The sequence below is a fragment of the Symphalangus syndactylus genome, chromosome 10 (genome assembly GCF_028878055.3).
Source record: "Symphalangus syndactylus isolate Jambi chromosome 10, NHGRI_mSymSyn1-v2.1_pri, whole genome shotgun sequence".
Lineage (NCBI taxonomy): Eukaryota > Metazoa > Chordata > Mammalia > Primates > Hylobatidae > Symphalangus > Symphalangus syndactylus.
This window is the reverse complement of record NC_072432.2, coordinates 54,646,118-54,672,712: the sequence shown is the minus strand read 5'-3', so window position 1 is coordinate 54,672,712 and position 26,595 is coordinate 54,646,118. Positions and strand designations below refer to the sequence as shown.

At 36.9% G+C, this 26,595-nt stretch overlaps 1 protein-coding gene across 18 annotated transcripts in view; it reads right to left on the bottom strand.

Moving 5' to 3' along the window:
• Positions 1–26,595, bottom strand: part of HELQ (helicase, POLQ like) — a 64,788-nt gene that overhangs the window by 27,569 nt on the left and 10,624 nt on the right. For 14 of the 18 annotated variants that reach the window (XR_010113840.1, XR_010113839.1, XM_063610313.1 and 11 more), the window contains 10 exons: positions 24,682–24,779; positions 22,471–22,569; positions 21,031–21,176; positions 18,026–18,265; positions 13,341–13,482; positions 12,598–12,702; positions 10,455–10,677; positions 8,187–8,344; positions 6,632–6,730; positions 2,168–2,341 (listed from right to left, as the gene is read on the bottom strand). Coding sequence is in view for 14 of the 18 variants with exons in the window: in XM_063610313.1 (XP_063466383.1) it covers positions 2,168–2,341; positions 6,632–6,730; positions 8,187–8,344; positions 10,455–10,677; positions 12,598–12,702; positions 13,341–13,482; positions 18,026–18,265; positions 21,031–21,176; positions 22,471–22,569; positions 24,682–24,779 (1,484 nt within the window). In the remaining 4 variants the exon portion in view is untranslated. Of the gene's footprint in view, positions 1–2,167; positions 2,342–3,789; positions 3,901–3,977; positions 4,052–6,631; positions 6,731–8,186; positions 8,345–10,454; positions 10,678–12,597; positions 12,703–13,340; positions 13,483–18,025; positions 18,266–21,030; positions 21,177–22,470; positions 22,570–24,668; positions 24,780–26,595 lie in introns of those variants that run through there. The other 4 variants (XR_010113841.1, XR_008660750.2, XM_055297142.2 and 1 more) reach the window with 4 other exon arrangements.

Sequence of the window (26,595 nt, the reverse complement as noted above, 5' to 3'; positions counted from 1 at the left end):
CAGCAAGATCCCTGTCTCTATTGATAATAATTTGAAAAATTATATACATGTAATATATATCACATAATTATATAATATTTATATTATTTTATATGTAATTATATAATTATGATATATATAAATGAAGTAAATTAATTAGAGTACAAATTGTCAGCTAGATTTTTCTTAGGATTAGCCATCAAATTATTGTTGTTTTTCTTGATGCTTTTTAGAGTTTTTTACTTGAACAATTCTATAAGGCTCAAGTCCTCATAGTCGCAATGAAAACAAAGGGAAAAAATATTAGGGAGAGCATCTTTAAATATAAAAAACAACAAACATAGAAAACTTAAGAAAATACATTTTAAAGGCTAGCTTCTTCTTGTTACCCATAATTTTTGTCTTCTGTTTAACTACCATGTGCTCAGGGGGTATAAATCAACATTTAAAAATCAGCACAAGTAAAAGATATTTAGAAAGCTAAATTTGTTAAAATAATTATCATTTAATCGAAAGCCAAGTATTTTTGAATTATTTACTCCCTTCATTAGCACATATGATAGAATTAATTGCCATATACATATACAGAATATGAAGGTTTAAGAAAGGGAAAATGAAGTAAATTTTAAGTTTAGAAAACAATTCATGGGAAAAAAGTTTTAAAAAATTGACTTGGAGACAAATATGGAAAGGATTATTATGCCACCCAATAAGAAGAAATTTAAATGCAGCAAAAATGGCTTATATTATAAAAACATAAAAAAATTATCTGGATGTAAAAGCCTGGTAAGCTTTATTGTGCTATTTAAAGGAATTCTGAAAGCTTATTTTAATAAAGTCTTAAATCCATTGCAAATGCATATGGCCAGTATAAGGTTTTCTTCTTAAATTGTTCTATAAAATACACATTTGATGTAAAAACTTTTAAATAGCTGCCTGACACTGGAAGCAAATATACTAAATTACAGTGGCAATCAAGAGAATATGGGGCCAGGCATGGCGGCTCATGCCTGTAATCCTAGCACTTTAGAAGGCCAACCCGGAGGATCACTTCAGCCTGAAGTTCAAGACCAGCCTGTGCATCATAGTGAGACCCCCCCGATTTGTACAAAAAAAAATTTTAAATTGGCTGGACGCTGTAGCTCATGCCTGTAATTCCAACACTTTGGGAAGCCCAGGCAGGCAGATCACTTGAGGTCTGGAGTTCGAGATCAGCCTGACCAATATGGTGAAACCCTATCTCTACTAAAAATACATAAGTTAGCTGGGAGTGGTGTTGTGTGACTGTAATCCCAGCTACTCTAGAGGCTGAGGCAGGAGAACTGCATGAATCCGGGAGGTGGGGGTTGCAGTGAGCCAAGATTGTGCCACTGCACCCCAGCCTGAGACTCCATCTCAAAAAAAACAAAAAAAATTAGCCAGGTGTGGTGGCACATGTCTGTGATCCCAGCTACTTAGGAGGCTGAGGCAGAAGGATCACCCGAGCCCCGGAGGTCAAAGCTGCAGTGAGCCTGGATTGCACCACTACACTCCAGCCTGGGCATCAGAATGAGACCCAAGTAGCTGGGACCACAGGTGTGTGCCACCATGCCTGGCTAATTTTTGTTATTGTTTGTAGAGACAGGGTTTTGCCACATTGCTCAAGCGGCTGGTCTCAAACTCCTGGGCTCAAGTGATCCACCTGCCTCAGCCTCCCAAAGTGCAAGGATTACAGGTGGGAGTCATGGCATCCAGTCAAAATTAAATTTTTTTAAAAAGAGAATATGGTACTAAATAGTCGCATGGTAGCTGTTGGATATAGGTCACTTACTAACCAAACACCTGACATTTTTATTACTCAGGTGAAAGACATTCACATGGAATCTACATCAATAGGTTGTTTTTAACAGTTAATTCCAAATACCTGAAACTATTAATGGTGGCTTTAAGAGTTGGGTTAAAAAGACACTTTTCATTATGTGTTTTAGTTGACTCAGTAATTTTTATATTGTTACCATAAGTACATAATAGTAGTTTCATAAACAGATAAAAACAAAGGTGCATTTTAAATAGTTTTTTAGTGCTCTGTAATAACACAATATGTCAACAAGGAGAAAATGCTGACATACTGACTAACTGGCTTATTAGTTTAGTAACAGTTAAAACCAGAAGATGCACAAAGTAAATATCATATATTCAACGAAATTACCTCACAGAAATGTAACACACAAGATGAGAATGAGGCAGCTCCAGTGAGAAGATTTTGTATATATCCTCGAGGCATATTAAATTTTTCAGATACAGTCCAAATGTTGGTCTCTTTGAGCAAGGTATAAAGAACAAAAGACAGATATAGCCTGTTGACAACGTCCTTGTCCACCTTCTAGAAAGACACAATCAAATAAATTCGTTTATTAGACCTGCTAAAAATGTATGTTATTAAAATTGGACAATAGGAAAACTGAAGTTGTATTACAGAATAGCAAGGATAGAATAATTCCATAGAAACAAAACTAATTTCTAATAGATGTACTTCAGATTAATTCAAATTTATTATCATTTTTCCAACTATAAAAAAAAGATAAGCCCAGGCAGAGTGGCTCATGCCTGTAATCCCAGCACTTTGGGAGGCTGTGGCAGACAGATCGCAAGAGCCCAGGAGTTTGAGATCAGCCTGGACAACATGGCAAAACTCCGTCTCCACAAAAAAACAAACTAACAAAAAACGTGGCTAGGTGTGGTGGTGTGCACCTGTAGTCCTGGCTACTTGGGAGGCTGAGGGATCACTTGAGCCCAGGAGACAGAGATTGCAGGGAGCTGAGATAGCACCACTGCATTCAGCCTGGGCGACAGAGTGAGACCCTGTCTCAAAAAAATAAAAATAAAAATAAATAAAAGTTAAAAGAGAAACCAAATTATTTTCAATATAAATTAAACTTCCTTCTACAGGGAAGGAATTGTACCCCCTCTCCATCACTCCACAAAAAGAAATGTACAAATCCTAACCCCTAGTACCTGTGAATGTGATCTTACTTGGAAACAAGATATTTGCAGATACAATTAGTTAAGGATCTCTAGGTGAAATCATCCTGGATTTACAGTGGGCTCTAAATTCAGTGATTAGTGTCCTTATAAGAGGAGAAGACACAGAGAGACACAGAGGAGGCAGCAATGTGAAGATGGAGACTGAGATTGGAGGGATGCATCTATAAGCCAAGGAACACCAAGGACTGCCAGTAACCATCAGAAGCTAGGAGAGAGGCACGGATGGCTTTTTCCTCAGAGGCTCCTGAAGGAATCAACATTGCTAATACCTTGATTTTGGGCTTTTGGTCTCCTGAACTGTGGGAAAATAAATTTCTGTTGTTTTAAGCCACCCATTTGTGGTAATTTATTAAGGCGGTTATAGAAAATGAACACAGGAAAAGAAGGAGTTGGGGAGAGAGACCTTTACAGTTACTTGGTATTTGTAAATTGTATATGTATGTGATTATTATAATAAATCAGACAAATGTACTTTAGATAAATATGTTAATAAGCTTGTCTATATTATAAACTAAGAGTAAATATTAGATCCTATGATTTCCACATGGTCCAAGCTAAAACACCTGAAAGAGATAGAAAAATGCTTCCTGTAGTTGATGATTTAGATTCTGTGTACCTGCTTTTGTCTGTGGTGCCTAATGACCATATTTGTGCATAAAGCATTTCACAGCTAATATCAAGCTTAGAAACTAATTAATTCTTAAAATTGAGGGAAAAAAGACAAACTTAAAAAAGAAAAAGTAGATATAAAAAATAAAATGAGAGGTTGGGAGTGGTAGCTCACACCTGTAATCCCAGCACTTTGGGAGGCTGAGGCAGGAGGATCTCTTAAGTTCAGGAGTTCAAGAACAGCTTGGGCAACATGGTGAAACTCTGTCTCTATTAAAAAAAAAAAAACTGTAAAATAATAAAAAATAAAATAAAATATAAAATTATATCCTCCACCATAGTAAAAGAATGAAATGAGAACTTACAGTGACAAATTGAAGGATGTATGAGTTACAGATTCTGCATGCTGATACTGGATCACTTTTTTAAAAGCATTAAGCTGAAAAAGTATGACAGCTGAACATCAAGTAGGAAAAGAAAGCTATTTAATTTCCCAATTTTAGTGTATCTTCAGTACTAACTATAAATTGAGTCAATGTAGGTTTTTTCTTAGAATGTATTTCCTAAGCCAAGAAAAATGACATAATTATTATATGGCAAAATACAATGCTTTATGCCAATTTCAAGATCTTTTGCGGTAGGGCACGGTGGCTCACGCCTGTAATCCCAGCACTTTGTGAGGCTGAGGTAGGCATATCACCTGAGGTCAGGAGTGTAAGATCAGCCTGGCCAACATGGTGAAACCCTGTCTCTACTAAAAATACAAAAATTAGCTGTGTGTGGTGGCGGGGCACCTGTAATCCCAGCTACTTGAGAGGCTGAGGCAGGAGAATTGCTTGAACTTGGGAGGCGGAGGTTGCAGTGAGCTGAGATCGTGCCATTGCACTCCAGCCTGGGCCACAAGAGCGAGACTGTCTCAAAAAAAAAAAAAAAAAAAAAAAAAAAAATCTTTTGCAAGAAATCAAGAATGTTCAAAAAAGACTGGGGGGCGCCTCTTTTTCAATGTGGAGAAATCAATTAGATTTTAAGTATTTAAATATGTTCCCTAGAGTTTTAAAAAATTATACCTCCAAAACATTAAACTAGTAATTAATCCATTTGTAATTAAGATAAATTCACGTCCATACTATTTTAAATATGTATCAATTTGGCAAATATTTGTTGACTATATTACATTAAATGCAACAAAAATAAACTCTGGATTCAAGCTTAAAAAGATATACTATTCTAATAAGATTTTTGCATGTTTATTATTATTTGATAATTATTTCCAAATTAATGATATTGTTTTTATTTTACATTTTAGAGTTTGATATAAAAGGTTTAAGAAATATTTTTATTCAGCATTTTGAAGGTCTAAACAACATAGCCATTTCCAAAGTAAAAGACCCAATCTAAAAATGGTGATAACATGAATGCTTAAGTACTACAGATACTTTTATTTTTATTTTTGAGACAGGGTCTCACTATGTTGCCCAGGCTAGCCTGAAACTCCTGAGTACAAGCAAATCTTTTGCCCTAGCTTCCTGAGAAGCTAGGAGTACAGGTGTGTGCCACTGTGCTGGGCTCACGGATTTTTTTTTTTTTTTTTTTTTGAGACGGAGTCTTGCTTTGTCACCCAAGCTGGAGTGCAGTGGTGCAATCTTGGCTAACTGCAACCTTTGCCTCCCAGGTCATGTGAGTCTCCTGCCTCAGCCTCCTGAGTAGCTGGGATTACAGGTGCCCACCATCACACATAGCTAATTTTTGTATTTTTAGTGGAGATGGGGTTTCACCATGTTGGTCAGGCTGGTCTGGAACTCCTGACCTCATGATCACTCACCTCGGCCTTCCAAAGTGCTGGGATTACAGGTGTCAGCCACTGTGCCCGGCCCAATATTTTTTATTTTATGACACAGTGATGCATGGGACACTGCACCATCAATTTAAGTGTAAGTAAACATCATCTTCCATTTTACAAAATGAAATCCGTACTGTCTACGCAAATTTAAAAGGTATAGGGGAGGTTGGATGCGGTGGCTCCCAACCTGGGAGCCACCTGTAATCCCAGTGCTTTGGCAGAACGAGGCGGGTGGATCACCTGAGGTCAGGAATTTGAGACCAGCCTGGCCAGCATGGTGAAACCCTGTCTCTCCTAAAAATACAAAAATTAGCCAGGCATGGTGGTGGGCGCCTGTAATCCCAGTGACTCAGGAGGCTGAGGCAGGAGAATTGCTTGAACCCGGAAGGCGGAGGTGTCAGTGACCCAAGATCATGCCGCTGCATTCCAGCCTGGGCGACAGAGTGAGACTGCACCTCAAAAAAAAAAAAAAAAAAAAGGTGTGGGGGAAAATGGAAGGTAACTAGGTTTCAATGTAAATTGGATTGCCAAATAAAATTTAAAATGAAAAAAAAGTGTATTACAAGGGGGAAAATAACATTATCTTAAGGAAATCGAAGGTATGGTTATGAAAGAATTACTTCAATTTCTCTTAAAGTTAGTATATGCATTTGATAACTTGCTTCATGCCTGCTGACTGAATTTTAAAACACCAAAATATAAGATATCACACAAATGAGTATTAGCTTATCCCCTTTGACCTTCTAAAATGCTTTACGTAATATAAGTACTAGACTAGGAGTTCTTTTAGGATGACAAAAGCAGTAACAAAAAACCCAGACCCATCCTATCTTAGAATCCTTGATAGCAAATAGAAAGCCTAATATAAAGTTTCTAGAAAATGTATTTCCTCCTTTGAATTGAACTTATATCAGGATTGTGTAGTATTATGAAAACATTTCATGATACCCAAAAAAAGGCCATCACACCACCCAGAAATAAATGTTGTTTAAAAATATTCATACATTTTGGATGCTCAAGTATGTTTTAAGTAGTAAAAGGAGCATTATACTAATTTAAAGGAAAACATGTAAACCAAAAAAGATCAATATAATGGTATTAATTTTGTTGAGTAAACTTAGTGAGTGAACTAAGTGTTGAGTGAACTTATTATTTCGGAAGAAAAAAAGAATGCAGTACCTTTCTGATGGCTTGGCCTGATGCTTTCTTCCCAATAAAGCTTTCAGAGACTCCAAGAATGGCAGCTACATTTTGTTCTGCTGGACTGAGTTGGCTGAACTACATGGAAAAAGAGCAAATAGATGGAAGCATCAAAAAATCTGTCATGTGAACCAAATCCAGTATTTCTTTTGATATCACATTCTCATGATTCAGGATACAAAAAACAAGATAAATGTATTTGTAAATATTGCAGGTTTTAAAGTTATATCATTAGGATATAACATACTTTAGAATTACTTAAAGGCATAGCCACAAGTACTGGTTTCCATGGACTACATGATTATGATTAATACCAGATGGCTGAGGGAGGGGAAGGAGAAGGAAAGGTTTTGAGAGTAATTGCATTATATAATGCCACTTAAAAAAAACTTACTTCCTGAGTAATGTAAACTCAGGAAGTTGAGAAGAGACGAAGAAAAAAAAAAAAAGTAATGATTTAAAAATATGACATTAAAAATAAAGTTAATTTCCTGTGATTAAAAGACGTATACTACCTCTGCCTAATAAACATTTTTGTTTCTGTTTTTGTTTTTTTTCTGAGACAGTCTCATTCTGTCACCCAGGCTGGAGTGCAGTGGCATGATCTCAGCTTACTGCAACCTCCGCCTCCTGGGTTCAAGAGATTCTACTGCCTCAGCCTCCTGAGTAGCTGGGACTACCGGTGTGCGCCACCATGCCCGGCTAATTTCTGTATTCTTTTAGAAGAGATGGGGTTTCACCGTGTTGGCCAGGCTGGTCTCAAACTCCAGACCTCAAGTGATCCTCCCACCTTGGCCTCCCAAAGTGCTGGGATTACAGGCATGAGCCACCACACGCAGCCCTAATATATGTTTATAGAGCTAGCCTGTTCACAGTAAAATCATAATGTATTGTATGTTACCACTTGGCTTTATAATAAGTATGGACAGTTCTACTTTGTGATAGGTTGTAAAATAAATATTCCTTTTCAGTTATTAACATCATTGGATTTAATGTATTATCATACTTGGCTCTGACCGAGCTTTCATGTAACTAAACTCTCAATCATCAGAGATGGTTTTCACTGTTTTCTTTGCATTCTAGGGATTATAAAATGCGGTGATCATAACAGTAACTTTCTGTGGGGAAATAGGACCACGGATAATCTTTTCTTCTTTTTTTTAACCTTTACTTTTTTCAATAACAAATATGTTTATATTTAAGAGAAAAGTAACATTAAAGTTAAACCATAAATGCTGTTGCCAGATTACAATTTTTAAAATCTGAAAGAAAAAAATATCCAATTCCAAATATATTTTAATAGTGAAAAAAAGTGAATAATCACTTCATAAAAAGCATATAATAGGCCGGGTACAGTGGCTTACACTTGTAATCATAACACTTTGGGAGGCCAATGTGGGAGGATCACTTGAGCCTTGGAGTTTGAGACCAGCCTGGGCAACATGGCAAAGCCTCATCTCTAAAAAACAAAACAAAACAGCATGTAATAATTCATAAACGAAGTAGCCTAAGTTGAAAAACATTATATTCTTACCTGCCTGAAGTATATCATCCAATCAGGGTTACACTGTGAAACCAGATCATAGGGGGTTGTTAGGTAGATTAGATGAAGAAGGCTTTCAAGCACAAGTCCTTCAAGACCTTTCTTCAAGTCTCTGTAGAGAATGTCACAATAAGCTAAATCTATAGTTCCTAAAAGAAAGATACAAATATTCAATCTTTCACAATTACCAGAGGGGCAAAGAGATGGTTTTAAATAAAGTATTGTGTAGAAATTGCTTAAATATAGCAAAAAGTCTTCAAACTCTCTTATAACATCTTACTATATAACTATTTTGGAGGTCATTTTGATAGTACTCATCAACACTTAATAAGTACATACCTTCTGATCCAACTATTTTGGGAATCTAATCCAGAGAAACATTTCCATATGTACCCCAAAATACATAGAGATGTCCATGCAGCCTTGTTTATAACAGAGAAAAATCAGAAAGAATGCAAGTGTCCATCAACATCGAATGGTTAAATAAATTATGGTACATCCATACTATAGATGACTGTAGTATTAAAAGAAAAATGAGATAGATTTAAAGAGACTCATCTGTTAAGATGTTCATGATATCTTATGAGAAAAGCAATTTGGAAAAAAATACTTAAATGATGATTCTATTTGAAAAATAAATACACACATAAAAATATTTGAAAGAATACATATCTGCCGGGCGCGGTGGCTCACGCTTGTAATCCCAGCACTTTGGGAGGCCGAGGCGGGCGGATCATGAGGTCAGGAGATCGAGACCACGGTGAAACCCCGTCTCTACTAAAAATACAAAAAAAAATTAGCCGGGCGTGGTGGCGGGCGCCTGCAGTCCCAGCTACTCGGAGAGGCTGAGGCAGGAGAATGGCGTGAACCCGGGAGGCGGAGCTTGCAGTGAGCCGAGATTGCGCCACTGCACTCCAGCCTGGGCGACAGAGCCAGACTCCATCTCAAAAAAAAAAAAAAAAGAATACATATCAAACTGGTAGTAGTAGCTCCTGAAATGGGACAGGAATATGGCACTTTCCTTAACAAAATTCAGAGTTCTTAGGTTTTTTTTTTTTTTTAACAACAGACATGTATTATTTTTCACTAAAAAAGAGCCTCAGCCTGGGCACCATTGTGAAACCCCATCTCTACTAAAAATACAAAAATTAGCCAGGCATGGTGGCATGCACCTGTAGTCCCAGCTACTCGGGGGGCTGAGGTGGGAGAATCATTTGAGCCCAGGAGATGGAGATTGCAGTGAGCTGAGATTGCACCACTGCACTTTGGCCTCAGCAACAGAGCAAGACCCTGTCAAAAACAAGCAAACAAACCAACCAACCAAAACAACCCCCACAACACTTTATTCACTGTCATGAAACAATCTCTAAGACATTATATTCAGAAAAAAAGCAAGTTGCAGGCCAAATGTGTTGTCTCATGCCTGTAATCTCAGCACTTTGCGAGGCAGGAAGATTACTTTAGGTGAGGAGTTTGAGACCACGCTGGCAAACATAGCGAGATTTTGTCTCTGTACTTAAAAAAAGAAAAAAAATTTTTTTAATTTATAAAAAGTTTCAGAATAATATAAATGATTATTTGTTTAAAGACAAAAACTTAAAACTGTACATATGTACATATTATGCACTGAAATGAAATGTACAGAAAAGGTCTGGAAAGATATACACCAAATTGTTATTCTTGGTAGAATATTAAGATTTGTATGGTTGCTGGGAGGGAAGCATGAAGGAGGGATGCCTACCTTATTCTCTATATACTTCTGCAGTACTTTACTCATAATTCAAAACATTTTTCAACTTTTGAAAGTTGAAGGAGTTATCGTCTTATAAGATTAATGCAATTAATATAAAATTATAAATACAACTTAAAGAAAGTATAATTTTTTATTTTTTTATTTTTGAGACAGAGTCTCGCTCTGTTGCCCAGCCTGGAGTGCAGTGGCGTGATCTCGACTCACTGCAACCTTGGCTTCCCAGGTTCAAATAATTCCTGTGCCTCAGCCTCCCAAGTAGCCGGGACTACAGGTGTGTATCACCATGACTGGCTAATTTTTTTTGTATTTAAAAGAGACAGTGTTTTACTATATTGGCCAGGCTGGTCTCAAACTCCCAACCTCAGATGATCCGCCCCTGCTTGGCCTCCCGGAGTGTCGGGATTACAGGCATGAGCCACTGTGCCCAGCTTAAAGAAAGTATAATTTAATTTTCATTTTTTTCCAATGTGTTTCCTATGATCAATAAGATTTAGGTAAACTCTTACCCTTAAATGAAGCACGTCCCAACTTTGTAATATGAAAATTATATTGGACCTCTTCTTCAGACTTATAAATAGTGTCTTTTTGTAGGAGTCCTTTTTCTGTCAGGTATCTAAGTGATTCAACAGTTATTTCCCAGAGACTTTTTTCTTTCAATAAAATCTTTTGCTGAACACCAAAAAATGTACCATTCATGAAGTGACAGATGTCATCAAGATTTGTTGCAATCTGAAAAAATTCAGGACATCATTGGAGCATTTTCCTTAATTCAAGGCATCACCTTGAATGCATATTAATCAAGATAACTCACTTCCATACCTCACAGCTATTTAAATAAAAAATTAGTATTAAATCTACACAGTTGCATATATAAATTTATGATGGCAATTAAAAATTAACAAAAAATTTAGGGGGATGATAGTTATTATATTTATGCCTTTTACGAAAACATGTACCCATTTTTCATTCCAAAACTCCTTTGAATAGATCTTTAAATAATTTTTCACAATATCTCCAAAACTGTGCTATTTACTCCCCAACCAATTTTCACTAATTCTCACTCAGCCTCCTTTAGGGATCTTCCCTGCACTGCATTCCACCCACCTGTGAAAACATCCTTTAGCTCTAAAAGTTGCATTAAAAAAAAAAAAAGGAAAATACAACAGTTTCTGGGTGCAGCACATCAACATGGCACATGTATACATATGTAAAAAACCTGCACGTTGTGCACATGTACCCTAGAACTTAAAGTATAATAAAAAAATATAAAAAAACATAAAATAAATTAAAAAATGAACTGACAAAAATACAAGTTTCCACTAAAACAGTGTCAGACAATATTTTGCCTAAAATGTTACCTAAAAATAGTTGATCTCTACCTATTTTTGTCTCTCTCATTCCTATCTCCATTTCTTGTTCTTTCACTGTTATTCACTATTTATAACTTACAATGGCAATCATAAGGAATACTTAACCCTCCATTTAGTATTCAGATGTAGAGCTGACTCTGAATTAGAATAATTTTTATTAGCCAATTTCAATGAAATCAGCATGTTATACTAAAATATAGTCAATCAATAAGTATATTTCTCTCTCTTACAATTCTGATGCTATTTCAACTGGAAAATGTAAGTCATAATTTCATATTAAACCAATATAAGGGGTAAGAAAAATATTATGGGGCACAGACATTTTCTATTGCTTCTTCCCACTTTAATAAAAATCATTATTAATATAGTATTCAATTAAGCTAAAATTATACTTTTAAGATATTTAAGAACTGATACTTTGTTTTTGGATTATTAATGTACTTAGTTTTTGTACTGTTTTCTACCTAAATGATTAGAGTTAATACTGGGGGTGGAAGAGTGCAGGGGGGCAGGGGAACCTTTACTTGATCCCTCTATCTACCATCATGTTGTCTTTCTATTCCTCCCTGGAAAAGTTTTTGACATAGTAATTGAAACCCACTGGGCCAGCCTCTGCTTCTGGCTTCTCAAATCCAGATTCTCCACTGATGCCCCAACTTGCCAGTTCACCCACGCTCAGTTCCAAAGTTAATTTCATCACCATGTCCCAGATTAAAGAAAAAACAAACAAACAAACAAAACAGGCCAGGCACAGTGGCTCATGCCTATAATCCTAGCACTTTGGGAGGCTAAGGTGGGAGGACTGCTTGAAGACAAGAGTTCAAGACCAATCTAACCAACATAGCAAGACCCCATCTCTAAGAAAAAAAAAAAGCCAATTTCATTAATTCAAGTATTTATTAAGTGCCAACCACATGCCAAGCATTAGGATTCAGTGATCTTTTTTTTTTTTTTGAGATAGGGTCTTGCCATGTTGCCCAGGCTGGTCTTGAACTCCTGGGCTCAAACGATCCTCCTGTCTCAGCCTCCCTAAGTGGTGGGATTGCAGGTGTGAGCTACTGCACCTAACCATTCCATGGTCTTTTAAAAATAATTTACCTTAATCACTGAAGTGGATGAGAAAACAAACAAAATTAAAAAGAAAAAAAATTAAAAGAAAAAAATTATTAAATAAAAAATTAGTATAAAATCTACACAGTTGCATATATAAAGTTATTACATAACTTTTTAACCTCTATTACCTCAGATAACAGTAATACGATACAAATGAAAAAAATACCTTCAAACCAATCAAAGAGAGAAATAATGTTTGGATTCCCTTGGTGAATTCCTGAACAAGATGGCTGTAACAGTTTTCCAATGGTTTAGTTATTAACTCCAATACCTATAAAGGTTAATGCAACATCATGTCTTGTGTTATTATTAAAAATAAATGGCATTTAATATAAATATTTTATACTTTACATAAATCTTGTGCAGCCAGAAGACAAAAGAATTTAACATTTATCTTCATTAAAAATGGAAGAAAAACAAATAGGAAAAATATATTTCATTGTCTGAAATACATACATTTTCAAACCATTCTAATTCTTAATCATATAGGAAAGAAAGCATCATTTAAAGAAAATTAATAATTAATTTTTATTATTTTTTTATTTTTTTTTGAGCGGAGTCTCGCTCTGTCGCCCAGGCTGGAGTGCAGTGGCGCAATCTCGGCTCACTGCAAGCTCCGCCTCCCGGGTTCGCGCCATTCTCCTGCCTCAGCCTCTCCGAGTAGCTGGGACTACAGGCGCCCGCCACCACGCCCGGCTAAATTTTTTGTATTTTTAGTAGAGACGGGGTTTCACCGTGGTCTCGATCTCCTGACCTCGTGATCCGCCCGCCTCGGCCTCCCAAAGTGCTGGGATTACAAGCGTGAGCCACCGCGCCCGGCAATAATTAATTTTTAAAAGATGATTTCATAAAAGCGCTAGACCAACAACCAAGAAAAAGACAAAAACAACCAACCAAATTGAGTATTACCTGTTGTTTGTCTTTTTCTTGCAATATGAGGATACTCTCCCCAATAGTATCTATTCCAGCACGACCAGCTCTGCCAATCATCTGTTTATATTGATTCCTCTTTAAAAATTCCTTAGCAACATAGGGAGCTCTTAAAATAACTCTGTGGAATTAATGAAAAGTGATACTCTACAGAAAACAGTACCAATTTAAAAAATTCTTAATTTCATTATATATTTGTGATATTAAATTTAATGACCTACTAACACAAAATAATAGGTAACTAGTGTTTACCAAGAATCTATGATTTCTTAGGTTTTTACACACACTATCTATAATTCTTACAAAACTCTTAGTAATAATATACTTTTAAATTTCATTTTTATAAAGGAATTAATTGCAACTCAGTTAAGTGACTTATCCTAAACTAAAAAATTAGTAATTACCAGAGCTATCATTTGAACTGAAGTCTGCCTAGCTGCAATGTCTATGATTAATCTGTAGCAGTAGTCTCCAAAGCGTTTGGACTTTATACTCCATAAATAAAAAATATGACCATACACCACTAACATACACATATCTATTTATGAATTTTTATTATTTTGAACTGTATAAAATTGCAGATGTCAACTGTTTTTGACCTACAAAAATGGTGATTTCAGCCAGGCTCAGTGGCTCATGCCTGTAATCCCAGCACTTTGGAGGGCTGATGTGGGAGGTTTGCTTGAGTTCAGGAGTTTGAGACCAGCTTGGGCAATATAGTGAGATGCAGTCTCTACAACAACAACAACAACAACAAAAAACTGGCTGGGCATGGTGGTGTGCCCCTGTAGTCCCAGATACTTGGGAGGCTAAGGTGGGAGGATCACTTGAGCCTAGGAGGTTGAGGCTGCAGTAAGTCGTGGTTACATCACTGCACTCCAGCCTGGGCAACAGAGTGAAACCCCATCTCTTAAAAAAAAAAAGCAATTTCAATTATACAGAAGTCTATAGTCAGTTAGTCAGCTTTCCTATCCAAAGGGAAGAAAAAAACCTATTGTTTACCTATACTAGTCAACTTCCTCTTTATTTATAAATCTCAATATGAAGAAAAGATTACCAAATACTTGAAGAAAACTAATAACATAAAAGAAACATAACATGAATATACAAAATAAATGACCACAAAAACCAGATAATATAGGGCTCAGAAGAGAACTTTTAAAAATCCTAATTAGCATTAACAGAAAATTCCAAAGAGTATTATATCCACAATATAAGAGTAGATAACGGGCCGCGTGTGGTGGCTCACTCCTGTAATCCCAGCACTTTGAGAGGCTGAGGTGGGCGGATCATGAGGTCAGGAGATGGAGACCATCCTGGCTAACACGGTGAAACCTCGTCTCTACTAAAAATAAAAAAATTAGCCGGGCGTGGTGGCGGATGCCTGTAGTCCCAGCTACTCAGGAGGCTGAGGCAAGAGACTGGCGTGAACCCAGGAGGAGGAGCTTGCAGTGAGTGGAGATCGCGCCAGTGCACTCCAGCCGGGGTGACAGAGAGAGACTCCATCTCAAAAAAAAAAAAAAAAAAAAAAAAAGGAGTAGACTATTGGCCGCGTGTGGTGGCTCATGCCTGTAAATCCCAGCACTTTGGAAGGCCAAGGCAGGAGGATCACGAGGTCAAGAGATCGAGACCATCCTGGCCAACATGGTGAAACCCCGTCTCTACTAAAAACACAAAAATTAGCTGGGCGTTGTGGTGCATGCCTGTAATCCCAGCTACTTGGGAGGCTGAGGCAGGAGAATCACTTGAACCTGAGAGGCGGAGGTTACAGTGAGCAGATATCACGCCACTGCACTCCAGCCTGGCGACAGAGCAAGACTCCATCTCAAAAAAAAAAAAAAGAGTAGACTATTACAAGGAAAGAACAACAAAAGAGAGTTCTTAGAAATAAAAAAAATTAAATTTATTTAAAAATTCATAAAAAATTTGAAGGGCCAGGTGTGGTAGCTCACACCTGTAAATCTAGCACTGCAGGAGGCCATGGTGGGCAGATCACCTGAGGTCAGGAGTTTGAGACCAGCCTGGCCAACATGGCGAAACCCCGACTCTGCTAAAAATATAAAAATTAGCCAGGTGTGGTGGTGGGCGCCTGTAATCCCAGCTACTTGGGAGGCTGAGGCAGGAGAATCGCTTGAACCCAGGAGATGGAGGTTGCAGTGAGCCGAGACTGCACCACTGCACTCCAGCCTGGCCGCTGGGCAACAGAGTGAGACTTTGTCTCAAAAAAAAGAAAATTCAATTGAAGAACTGAATAATGAATGAAAATAGTTAATGGAAACAGTTAATGTAGTTAATGGATATCAGTTAAAAACTGATTTTTTTTTTGAGACAGGGTCTCACTGTTGCCCAGGCTGGAGTGCAGTGGTACAATCATAGCTAACTGCAGCCTTGATGTCCTGGGCTCAAGCAATCTTCCCACCTCAGCCTCTTGAGCAGCTGGGATCATAAGTGTATGCCACCATGCCCAGCTAATTTTTTAATTTTTTAATAGATGAGGTCTTGCTATGTTGTCCAGACTGGTCTCAAACCCCTGGGCTCAAGCAATCCTCCTACCTTTGCCTCCCAAAGTGCTGGGATTACAAAAAACTGATTTTTTGATATGGAAGGTAAAGTTGAAAAAAATTACACGGCACAAACGTGTGCTTACATTCTTACACATTCTGAAAAATGTGTAAGAAAAGAGATACGAAAGCTGAATCTAAGAGGCCTCAACCCTGTCTAAGTGAAATTATAAAAGCAAGGAACAGAGATAATGGGAAGAAAAAGAAATAACAGAAAAAAATTACTCAAAGAAGAAAGGCATAAAGCTTAGATTAAAAGCATCCACTCAAGTGCTAAGCCCTATGAATGAAAAGTAGTAATGTTGGGATTGTAAAATCAAACTTCCTGGGTTCAAACATTGGCTTTAAAACTCATTTGTTGGAAAATGAGTTGGGAAAAAGTTATTAACTTTTTAAAGTTGGGAAAATTATTTAATTATTCAGTGCCTCAGTTTCCCATTCTATAATAGGTGTGTAATAAAATATGACCTTCCTCACAGAGTTGTGAAGCTGTATCAAGTCAATGCATGTAAAGTTGTTACTACATGAAGGGGAGGCGAATGTAGTAACTACAACTATTATTATACACCATGATGAAATTGGGAGGTTAAAGAGAAAAGTCTAAAAGTTTCTGGAAAAGAAAAACAGAAAATCCATGCAGAGACAAAAATGAGCAACATTGGCCTCTAGAAAATATGGAACAATATTTACAAAGTCCCTAAAGGAAAAAAATTGAATCTAGAATTCTTTTGCTAGTGAAGTGTGAGGCCAAAATACAGATAAAGAGTCAAAATGTTTTACCCCCTAAAGCGGTATTCTAAAAAGGATTACTCAAGGAAGGCAAAATTAAAAAAAAAAAATCAGAGAAGAAAGATGTGGGATATAAGAGGCAGTGGTAAGCAAAAAACAAGTATGATTTACAGGTAAGTTTAAATACTACATAAGATGAAAGAAAATGTTTAAATCTAGCACTAAAATTCTAAGTAATTGCAACATTCATGGAGCAGAGTAGAATATACTAAGGACATGCTAAGCCTCTTTTTATGTTCAGGAGAGGAGAGTTATTGATTAATTCTAAAATAATAAAAAATGTTTGGTTACAACTTAAAATTTTAAGAGTAACCACTGGAATAATAGAAACAGGATATATAACTTTAATTTTTTTCTTCAATTGTCTGAAAAATGGAAAACTTAATCAGAGACAGAAATTGAAAGTAAAAGAATGGAAAAAGGTACATACATGGCAAAAAAAAAATGAGTTCTGGTATTCAAAGCAAAATTATTAAATGAGCAAAACAAGTATTTATTGTATTGATAAAAGGTACAATTCGGCAATAAGATATTTGAAGTAAACCTATGTATATCTAAATAGTTTTGAAATATAAAAAGTAACTTCTAGAAATGCAAAAAGGAGAAACTGATAACTACATAATTAAAGTGGGAGACTAACACACTTCTCTGAAATTGGTAGACCAAGGAATCAAATATAGTAGGAACATGGAGAAGCTGATAACACAATGAACCTCTGTGATCTCACTCAGATGTACAAAACTGCGTATTCAACTGAAAATGCATATTTTTTTAAACACTCATGGAAAGTTTATAAAAATTGATCATTTATTAGCAAAATACCCCATGATCATAAATTATAAAGGGTAGAAGTCAATTACACAGGCCCACACCTTTGGTAATAACTGAAAAGGTAATCAAGGATCTGCTTTAAAATACATATATTAGACACAAATTTCCTATGGATCAGCTCTCGAAGATTTCAAGGAAATCTCTATGTTAAATAAACTCTTTTATATCATAAAAAAGGTGAAACACCTGCCAACTATTTCTACAAAACCAGATTAATAGACTCTAACATCAAAACCAGATATAAAGAGCACAAAGGATGGAATTCTAATATCAATAAATCTATTAACATCATTTTTCATTACATATTTCATTACATATTCATTAAAATATTAAAGAAAATAAACCAACCAATTAACTCAGCATATGCTAAAAGAACATTTGATAAATTCTCATCCACTACTGAGAAAGCATAAAACAACAAAACTCCTTGCAAGCTAGAAATGGAAAAGTTCTGAGCCTGGTCAACACTTACTTATCTCTTACCTTCGAGCTGGTAGGTTGACACCTGCTGCTAAGGTAGATGTACAGGTAAAAAGACAGAGCACTCCTGTGGAGTAGGCCTCCTCCAAGAGTTTCCTTTCATCACTTGTTAAGCCACTATGGTGATAGGCAACTCCAAATGGGATAGTGCGCTTTAAAACAGGACACAGATTGCCATTGCCAATATTCTTCAAGTTCTTAATCATCTCACATTTTTCTTTCTCCTTGTGTTTCAGATATTCCCTATGAAAAAGATCTGTTAGAAATATGAGCCCTTGCTCTTTTAGCGACAAAATTTCTACCATTTTCATTTTAGTAGATGCTAATGTAAACATTCTTTAATGTACTATTTCCATTGAGTTAACTACATTAACTGTTCTTAGAATTTTGATTCTGACTTCATTAACTATTAGGCAGTCTCTCAATCTTTTTGTGGATTACAGAACCCTGTGAAAATCTTATCAAAACTAAGGAAGGGCGGAATTCGATGGCTCACGCCTGTAATCCTAGCACTTTGGGAGGTAGAGGCAGAAGGATCTCTTGAGCCCAAGAGTTCAAGATCAGCTTGGGTAGTGAAGTGAGACCACCTCTCTACAAAAAATAACAAAAATTAGCCGGGCATGGTGGTGCATGCATCTGTAGTCCCAGGCTACTGGGGAGGATGAGGTGGGATGATTGCTTGAACCCACCTCAAAGGGAGTTTGAGGTTGCAATGAGCTATGAACCTACCAGCCTGGGTGAAAGAGCAAAGCCTTGTCTAAAAAAAAAAAAAAAAAAAGGAAAAATATAACTATTTACATAAATACGACACTTTACATATAATTTCAGAGGGTTGGTGGATTTCCTAAAATTCATTCCTGTACTTCATTTGAATCCATGGACACCAGGTTTAGACCTTTGCTCTGGATGTTATAACTGTTTTTTCTTTATAACATATATCTTTATAGGGGATAGTTTTTTTTAAGACATAAATTTTCTTTTCTGAAGATGGAAACATACCTATTATTAAATCATACTTCTATGGTAAAACACTGCCTAAACACTAGCACTTTAGAAACTTCATATTCTACAATGTTTCCATCACTTAGCCAGTGTCTCCATCTTATTACCTTGAATTATTCTAAGAAAATGAATGATTTACTGAGAATTTTTTTAATGATAATTTAATTTCCTTAAGCTTTTATAATCAAAATCATTGTAAAAGCAGACTGTTACCGAAATGAGCAACGCCTTCATCTTATTCCAAACATTTTTATCTTTTGCTATTCAATAAATTTAAGTCTATCTTAGACCAATCCATGATAGCAGGATTGAAAGAGGAGGTAGAGGTTGACTACATTAGCATTCAGGTTAATAGACTATGAATACTGATACAGCATTAGCTAAGGGGCTGAAAGAAATCTCAGAAAATGATAAAACCACACATGGGACAAACAGGTACATAAAAAACTGAACTGTTAGTAGTTAAAGTAACTTCATACTTATCTCTATGAATATGACAGAGCCAATATTAAGATACTACAAAATTACAAGACAACACATTTCTTACTCAGGAAATTATATCCAAATGTCCATACAACTAAGTGTGAAGTTTACTAAGAAAACAAAGGCAGGCCAGGCGCAGTGGCTCACGCCTGTAATTCCAGCACTTTGGGAGGCTATGGGGGGCGGATTGCTTGAGCTCAGGAGTTCAAAACCAGCCTGGGCAACATGGTGAAACGCTATCTCCATGAAAATTACAAAAAGTTAGTTGGGAGTGGTGGTGTGTGCCTGTAGTCCCAGCTACTTGGGAGGCTGAGGTAGGAGGATCACTTGAGCCCAGGAGATGGAGGCTGCAGTGAGGTGAATTTGTGCCACTGCATTCCAGCATAGGTGACAGAGTGAGACCCTGTCTCAGGGAAAAAAAAAAAAAAGGAAAAGAGAAAAAAAGGCAATGGAAGATACAATTCATTTCCACAGTGGTAACAGTGATTAGTCCTTTGACTGACTAAGCCAGTGGTTCCTGTCCTTGGCTATATGTTGGACTTGCCTGGGGAGCTTTACAAAATGATATCTGGGTGTCACTCCTAGAGATTCTAATTTATCTAAGATGTAGCCTGGACTTTGGAATTTTTAAAAGCCTCCAAGATGATTCACTATGCAGCCAAGGTTTTGAATCACTGACCTAATATTACTTAACATTCTCGTACATATAGTCTTAGGGTTTTGTCTTTTTTTTTTCCTTTTCTTTTTGAGATGGAGTCTCCCTCTGTTACCCAGGCTGGAGTTCAATGACGTGGTCTTGGCTCACTGCAACCTCTGCCTCCCAGGTTCAAGTGATTCTCCCGCCTTAGCCTCCTGAGTAGCTAGGACTACAGGTGCACACCACCACACCCAGCTAATTTTGTATTTTTAGTAGAGACAGGATTTCACTATGTTGGCCAGGCTGGTCTTGAACTCCTGACCTCATGATCCGCACGCCTTGGCTTCCCAAAGTGCTGGGATTACAGTTGTGAGCCACCGTGCCTGGCCTTCCTTTTTTTTTTTGATGGAGTCTCGCTGTGTCACGCAGGCTGGAGTGCAGTAGTGCAATCTCAGCTAACTGCAACCTCCGCCTCCTGGGTCCAACAGATTCTCATGCCTCAGCCTCCCCAGTAGCCGGGATTATAGGTGCAAGGCATGACACTCAGCTAATTTTTTGTATTTTTAGTAGAGATGGGGTTTCACTGTGTTGGCCAGGCTCGTGTCAAACTCCTGACCTCAAGTGATCCACCCACTTCGGCCTCCCAAAGTGCTGGGATTACAGGTAAGAGCCATGGTGCCCAGCCACCTTAGAATGTTTCTCTGGCTATTTCACATGTGATTTTCATAGTTAAAATTTCTTTCTTCAAGGTCAAGGCCTTCAGTATACTAAAACAACTTAATATGATATTTTGCAAGGCATAATTAGTGTTTGCCCAATAAACATAATACATAGTCTGTAATTCCTAATAAAAATAAAACAGGATATTTAAAAAATATTAACATACTTGCTTAAAAATTTGCATATCATTTCTGCTACATTTTCACAGTTCTTCTTACTAGGACAAAAAACTAAGCAGGAATAATTGGGAATAACTTCTGTCACCAATGCTACCAAGTGATCAGGATCCATCTTTTTTAGAGTATCAGAATACTGCAAAACAACAAGATGTAGGAACAAGGTGGTTAGTAAACATGAAACCCTGTCAATTTTTTACCAGTGTGATTTGAAAGGTAAATAAACCATCTATAATTCTAAACTTCTAATTTAATAAATCTGATCATTTAAAAGAAAAGATGAAATCTATATTAAACATCAAAATGTTCAATCTCACTTTTCTTTTAGGTTATTATGATTTTCTTAGGTCTAGTTAGTCTAAAAAAAACTAGAATTAAAGAAATGAATTAAAGAAAATTAAAGAAGTGAAAATAGTTAATGTTATTAATAGCCTCACTACATGCCCATCTCCACCACAGCAGAACAAAAAAGTCCACAGAGAGAAACACAGATTGATCCTAACAATAGTTAAGGGACTGTGTAAATAAGACATGCCCTTTACAACCGCTAAGTTTTCAAAAACACAGATTCAATCATACTACTGAATTATGACAATTTTTGTAGTGACACGAGGAACACAAAGAACACGAAGAAAAAATGTGAAGTTATTTAAAATCTCTTTCTTCAACTTTACTAAAGACATAGCTTTAGAATAACACATCTTCGTAGAATTCTAAAACTACTGTATAATCCCTTCTTCCCCTTTTTAATATCCTTCATACAAGTCATAAAACACTAAAATTTACATAGTAGACATTAACATTTTATACACCAATATCTGAACTACATGGTCCATAAATTATTCTTTTGTTGTTGTTGTTAAATGAATAAACATTTACAGGAGAGGTTTCCAAATTTTCTTTGTTCACAGCCCCAGTGCCCAAAGAAATACTTTACAGTTTTGTTAATTAAATAGTGAGGTCCAAACAACTTAATAAATATGTACTTCCTCACAACTTAGTAGCTGTTAGAATAAATAATACACATCAGTTGAGTGAAAAAATATTTTTATTTCATTCTTAAATAACCACAACAGCTCACTAATGGGATGTGTGCACAACTTGGTACTGTCTTTCAAACTCTGAAATAAGACTGGACACAGCTATTCTCTTCTGTTCCAGATTGATTTTCACACGGTACTTGCTTACAGCAACTGCAAAAACCCCCACTTCACAAAGATACGATGTCATAGAAAAGAATATGGTGTGATCTAATGTTGAAATTTGAAACGAGCTATCTTGAACTGGCAGTCTGCATGGTGTCCAACAAATGCCAAGCATCAGCTGTTTCTCTAAAAAATCTAGACTATTCTACGGAACCCATTGGAAACTCTTGTGGTGGCCCAGACACAAAGTCTGGTAATCTGGAATTTAAAGGTTATCAATGTTACCTTATAATTAAGGAGACGTGAAAAAGTCATGCCATTCTCAGCTTTGCTGTCAACTTCATATATTGTATCATTTATTTTCAGATATTCTTTTAACTCAACCTTGAATTAAAAGGACATTTGCAATTAATACCACATATAAATTCATCTTTCCAGCGTTTTAAATGTTGTAAAATAGGTTAAGAAAGGACAGCTATAAAAGAGTTTAGCTTTTCTAAGATATATACAACATGCTTCAACTTAAAAGTTCTTGCTTTACCATTTCTTCTTCTTCTTTTTTGGTCTCTTTTTCCCTTTAACTCAAAATAGGGATCAATATCCTTGAAGAAATATGTTTGAATTCAGTAAACATCATATCCAAAAAAGAAACCACACACTTCTGTATTTGTCACAAACAGTGTGAGTCTTGGTGTTCTTAACTTTTACTAAGATATCATCTGTTTTATGTCTCAAGATCTAAAACTTTGTCTTTTTTTTTTTTTCTTTTGAGACAGGGTCTCACTCTATCACCCAGGCTGGAGTGCAGTAGCATGATCACAGCCCGCTGCAGCCTCAACCTCCAGGGCTCATGCTATCCTCCTACCTCAGCCTCCTGAGTAGCTGAGATGACAGGCACGCGCTACCACGCCAGGCTAATTTTTATAGAGATGGGGTTCCTCTGTGTTACTGAGGTTGGTCTTGAAATCCTGGGCTCAAGCGATCCCCTTGCCACAGCCTCTCAAAGTGCTAGGATTACATGCATGAGCCACCGTGTCCAGCCAAAACTTTCTGTCTTATTACTCATCAGTTTTAATTCTAAATACCACCACACTATTTTTCTTTATTTGTAGACACAAACAGTTTGTAAACACAGCTCATTGCATTTTATAATAACAATAACAATGTCTACTATGGCAATTAAGTTAAAAAATATCTCTTGAAAATGTTCATATCTGGTACAAATGTAAAAACATCAATTTTTTTTTTTTTTTTTTTTGAGACAGGGTCTCACTCTGTAGTCCAGGCTGGGGTGTAGTGGCACAAACACAGCTTACTGTATCCTTGACCTTCCGAGCTCAAGTGATCTTCCCATCTCACCCTCTCAAGTAGCTGGGACTATACGTGAGTGCTACTATGCTTTAATTTTTTTTTTTTTTTTTTGCTCTGTCGCAAGCCTGGAGTACAGTGGTGCAATCTCGGCTCACTGCAACCTCCACCCCACTGGGTTCAAGCGATTCTCCTGCCTCAGCCTCCAGAGTAGCTGGGACTACAGGCGTGCGTCACCACGCCCCGCTAATTTTTGTATTTTGTAGTAGAGTCGGGGTTTCACCATGTTGGCCAGGATGGTCTCGATCTCTTGACCTCGTGATCCGCCCACCTCGGCCTCCCAAAGTGCTGGGATTACAGGTGTGAGCCACCGTGCCCGGCTGCCCTAATTTTTTAATTTTTTGTAGAGACAGGGGTCTCGACATGTTGCCCAGGCTGGTCTTGAACTCCTGGACTCAAGCAATCCTCCTGCCCCAGCCTCTTAAAGTGTTGGCATTGCAGGTGTGAGCCACTGCACCCGGCTAAAACATCAAATTTCAAATTAAAATTTGGCAATTAAAAAAATATTTTCTGAAAATCTATTTAGACACTGAAAAGCTATTTAGACAAAAAACATACACACTACTACTGCACACAAAAATATATATACATTACAAGCTATTTTCAAATAACCACAAATTATATTTGTTTACTTTCTTCAAGCATTTTGGGAATGCTGCTGTTGAGGAGTTTACATGTAAATCCATGTGAAGCCTTAACTTATTAAACAAGTATTATAACTACTAACATATAAATATTTAAAAATATTTTAAATTTTAAGATATATTTTTTAACGTGCCAATAACTCAAAACATGTCTCACTAAAATTTTGCCAAATAAAAAAATTTAGTTTAGAGAATAAGAAGTGAAAAAATAAAATGGGGGTCTGGGAAAACTCATTCAATGAACATTCACTGAGAGCCTGTGGGCCAGGCTATAGATACATTAGTGACCCAACCCAAGATCCCTGACCTATACACAAACTCTTAAATTCTCTATACACAACCTCTTATTAGCATATAGTCATGGTGAGTAAAATATGCCCCTTCACTACTCTACAGAATTCTTTAAATCCTATGTTTACTACTTTCATTTCTAAGTTAGATGAATACAAAACAAATCAATACAGTGCAAACCTTAGGTACATACTGGTCTAAATTGACTGGTATAATATTCTGCTTGAAGAAACTTTTGTAGGTCTTCAACATTGTTTAATGTTGCACTCATACCAATAATTTGAGTTGTTTCTAAAACACAAACAAACAAAAACGAAAGTGTTAAGGAAAATATGTTATTTAACATATCATAAAGTAATTTTAGCAAATCTTTTGTGCTCTCAATTCTTCCTGAGTGATTTGGGAAAGGGGTGGGAGAGGTAAGTAAGAAAAATACAACTAGCTGGGTGCCTGGCTCACATCTGTAATCTCAACACTTTGGGAGGCTGAGGTGGGAAGATCGCTTGAGGCCAGGACTTCAACACTAGCCTGGGCAACATAGTAAGACCTCATCTCTACAAAAAAATTAAAAATTACCTGGGCATGGTAGTGCACACCTGTAGTCCCAGCTACTTAGGAGGCTGAGGTGGGAGGATCGCTTGAGCCCAGGAGGTCAAGGCTGCAGTGAGCCATGATTGTGTCACTGCACTGCAGCTTGGGCAACAGTGAGACCTGACCTCTTAAAAAAAGAAAACTACAAATATATTACCAGAGTATTAATCTGGCATTTGAAGAATGAAATTTTTCAGGTATCCTGAAAGTTACTACTTAGAAGTTCATAGAGTTTCAAACTTGGCAAGAAGTAGGATATTAAGGCTTCTAAACAATAATAAATGAGTATAGATTTGCTTATAACTGTCTATCTGGATCCCCTTTATGAAGAGCTATGATATGTTCCACAGGTATGGCTATAGACAGATGTAGAGTTAGTAGGAGAGAGGGCTAAATGCGTCTCAAACTCTTGGCCCATGAAAAGTCCTCTATGAGATCTTGCTATCAAGCTAACTTTTAATTTTATTTATTTATTTATTTTTTTGAGACAGAGTCTTGCTCTGTTGCCCAGGCTGGAGTGCAGTGGCATGATCTTGGCTCACTGCAACCTCCACCTCCTGGGTTGAAGCGATTCTCCTGCCCCAGCCTCCCGAGTAGCTGGGACTATAGTTTTTGTTGATGTTGTTTTAAATAAAGGTGGAGTGAAGCTTATGAAGCCATATGACATCCTGGGCAATACAAAATGGCTGCTTTCTATAGACTTAGCTATTGAATGAAAACCCAAATAGGCTTTCTTTGCAAATGTTTCTTCATTGCTCCTATGTCTTGAAATGATCATTCAAGAAACTGGCTGAAAGAGGAATAAGTGGGAGTATCCTTCTCATTCCATAAGGATAGACTACAAAACTGAAGAGGGGGGCATGGGGTCAAATCAAGAAAGGCTGTGCTAAGAAATTAGCAATTTATGCGGAAAGCAAAGGGGAGCTATTAAAGAATGGTAAACAGTAAAATAAACTAATTGGATTTGCATTTGGGAAAGATCATTCTACTTGCGCTAAAGAAAGATGGATTTGGTGGATGAAGGGCAGTGGGTACACAGAAGAACTTGGTGATTTCTGTGGCAATCCAGGTAGAAAGGATGAGGTACTGAACTAAAGACTTAGTGGTAATGAGGGATAGGAGAAACAGAAGTAAAAATATATTTATGAGGTAAACCAGATAGGATTTGGTTGCTGATAGAATATGTAGGATCCTGGCTTGGCTGGCTGGAGAGTGGTGGCTGAGAATTCAGGCTGAAGAACGGCTTTGAAGGAAATGAGTTGGGCTCTGACTAAGCCTTAGTTAGGCTTAGCTGTTCACAGAATATTCAAATAGGAAGGCCCTAAAATACAGGCTTGATGAAAGCAGGGACTGTTTTATTCACTGCTGTATCCCTAGCACTTAAAATAGTGCCCAGCACACAGTAGGTGATCAATATTTTTTTGAATGAACAATTATAAAATGCTATAACCTGCTTAAATATTATTGCTGTTGAAATTTTTAAAATACTTTTTAAGATTTGACCTTTATAGTTAAT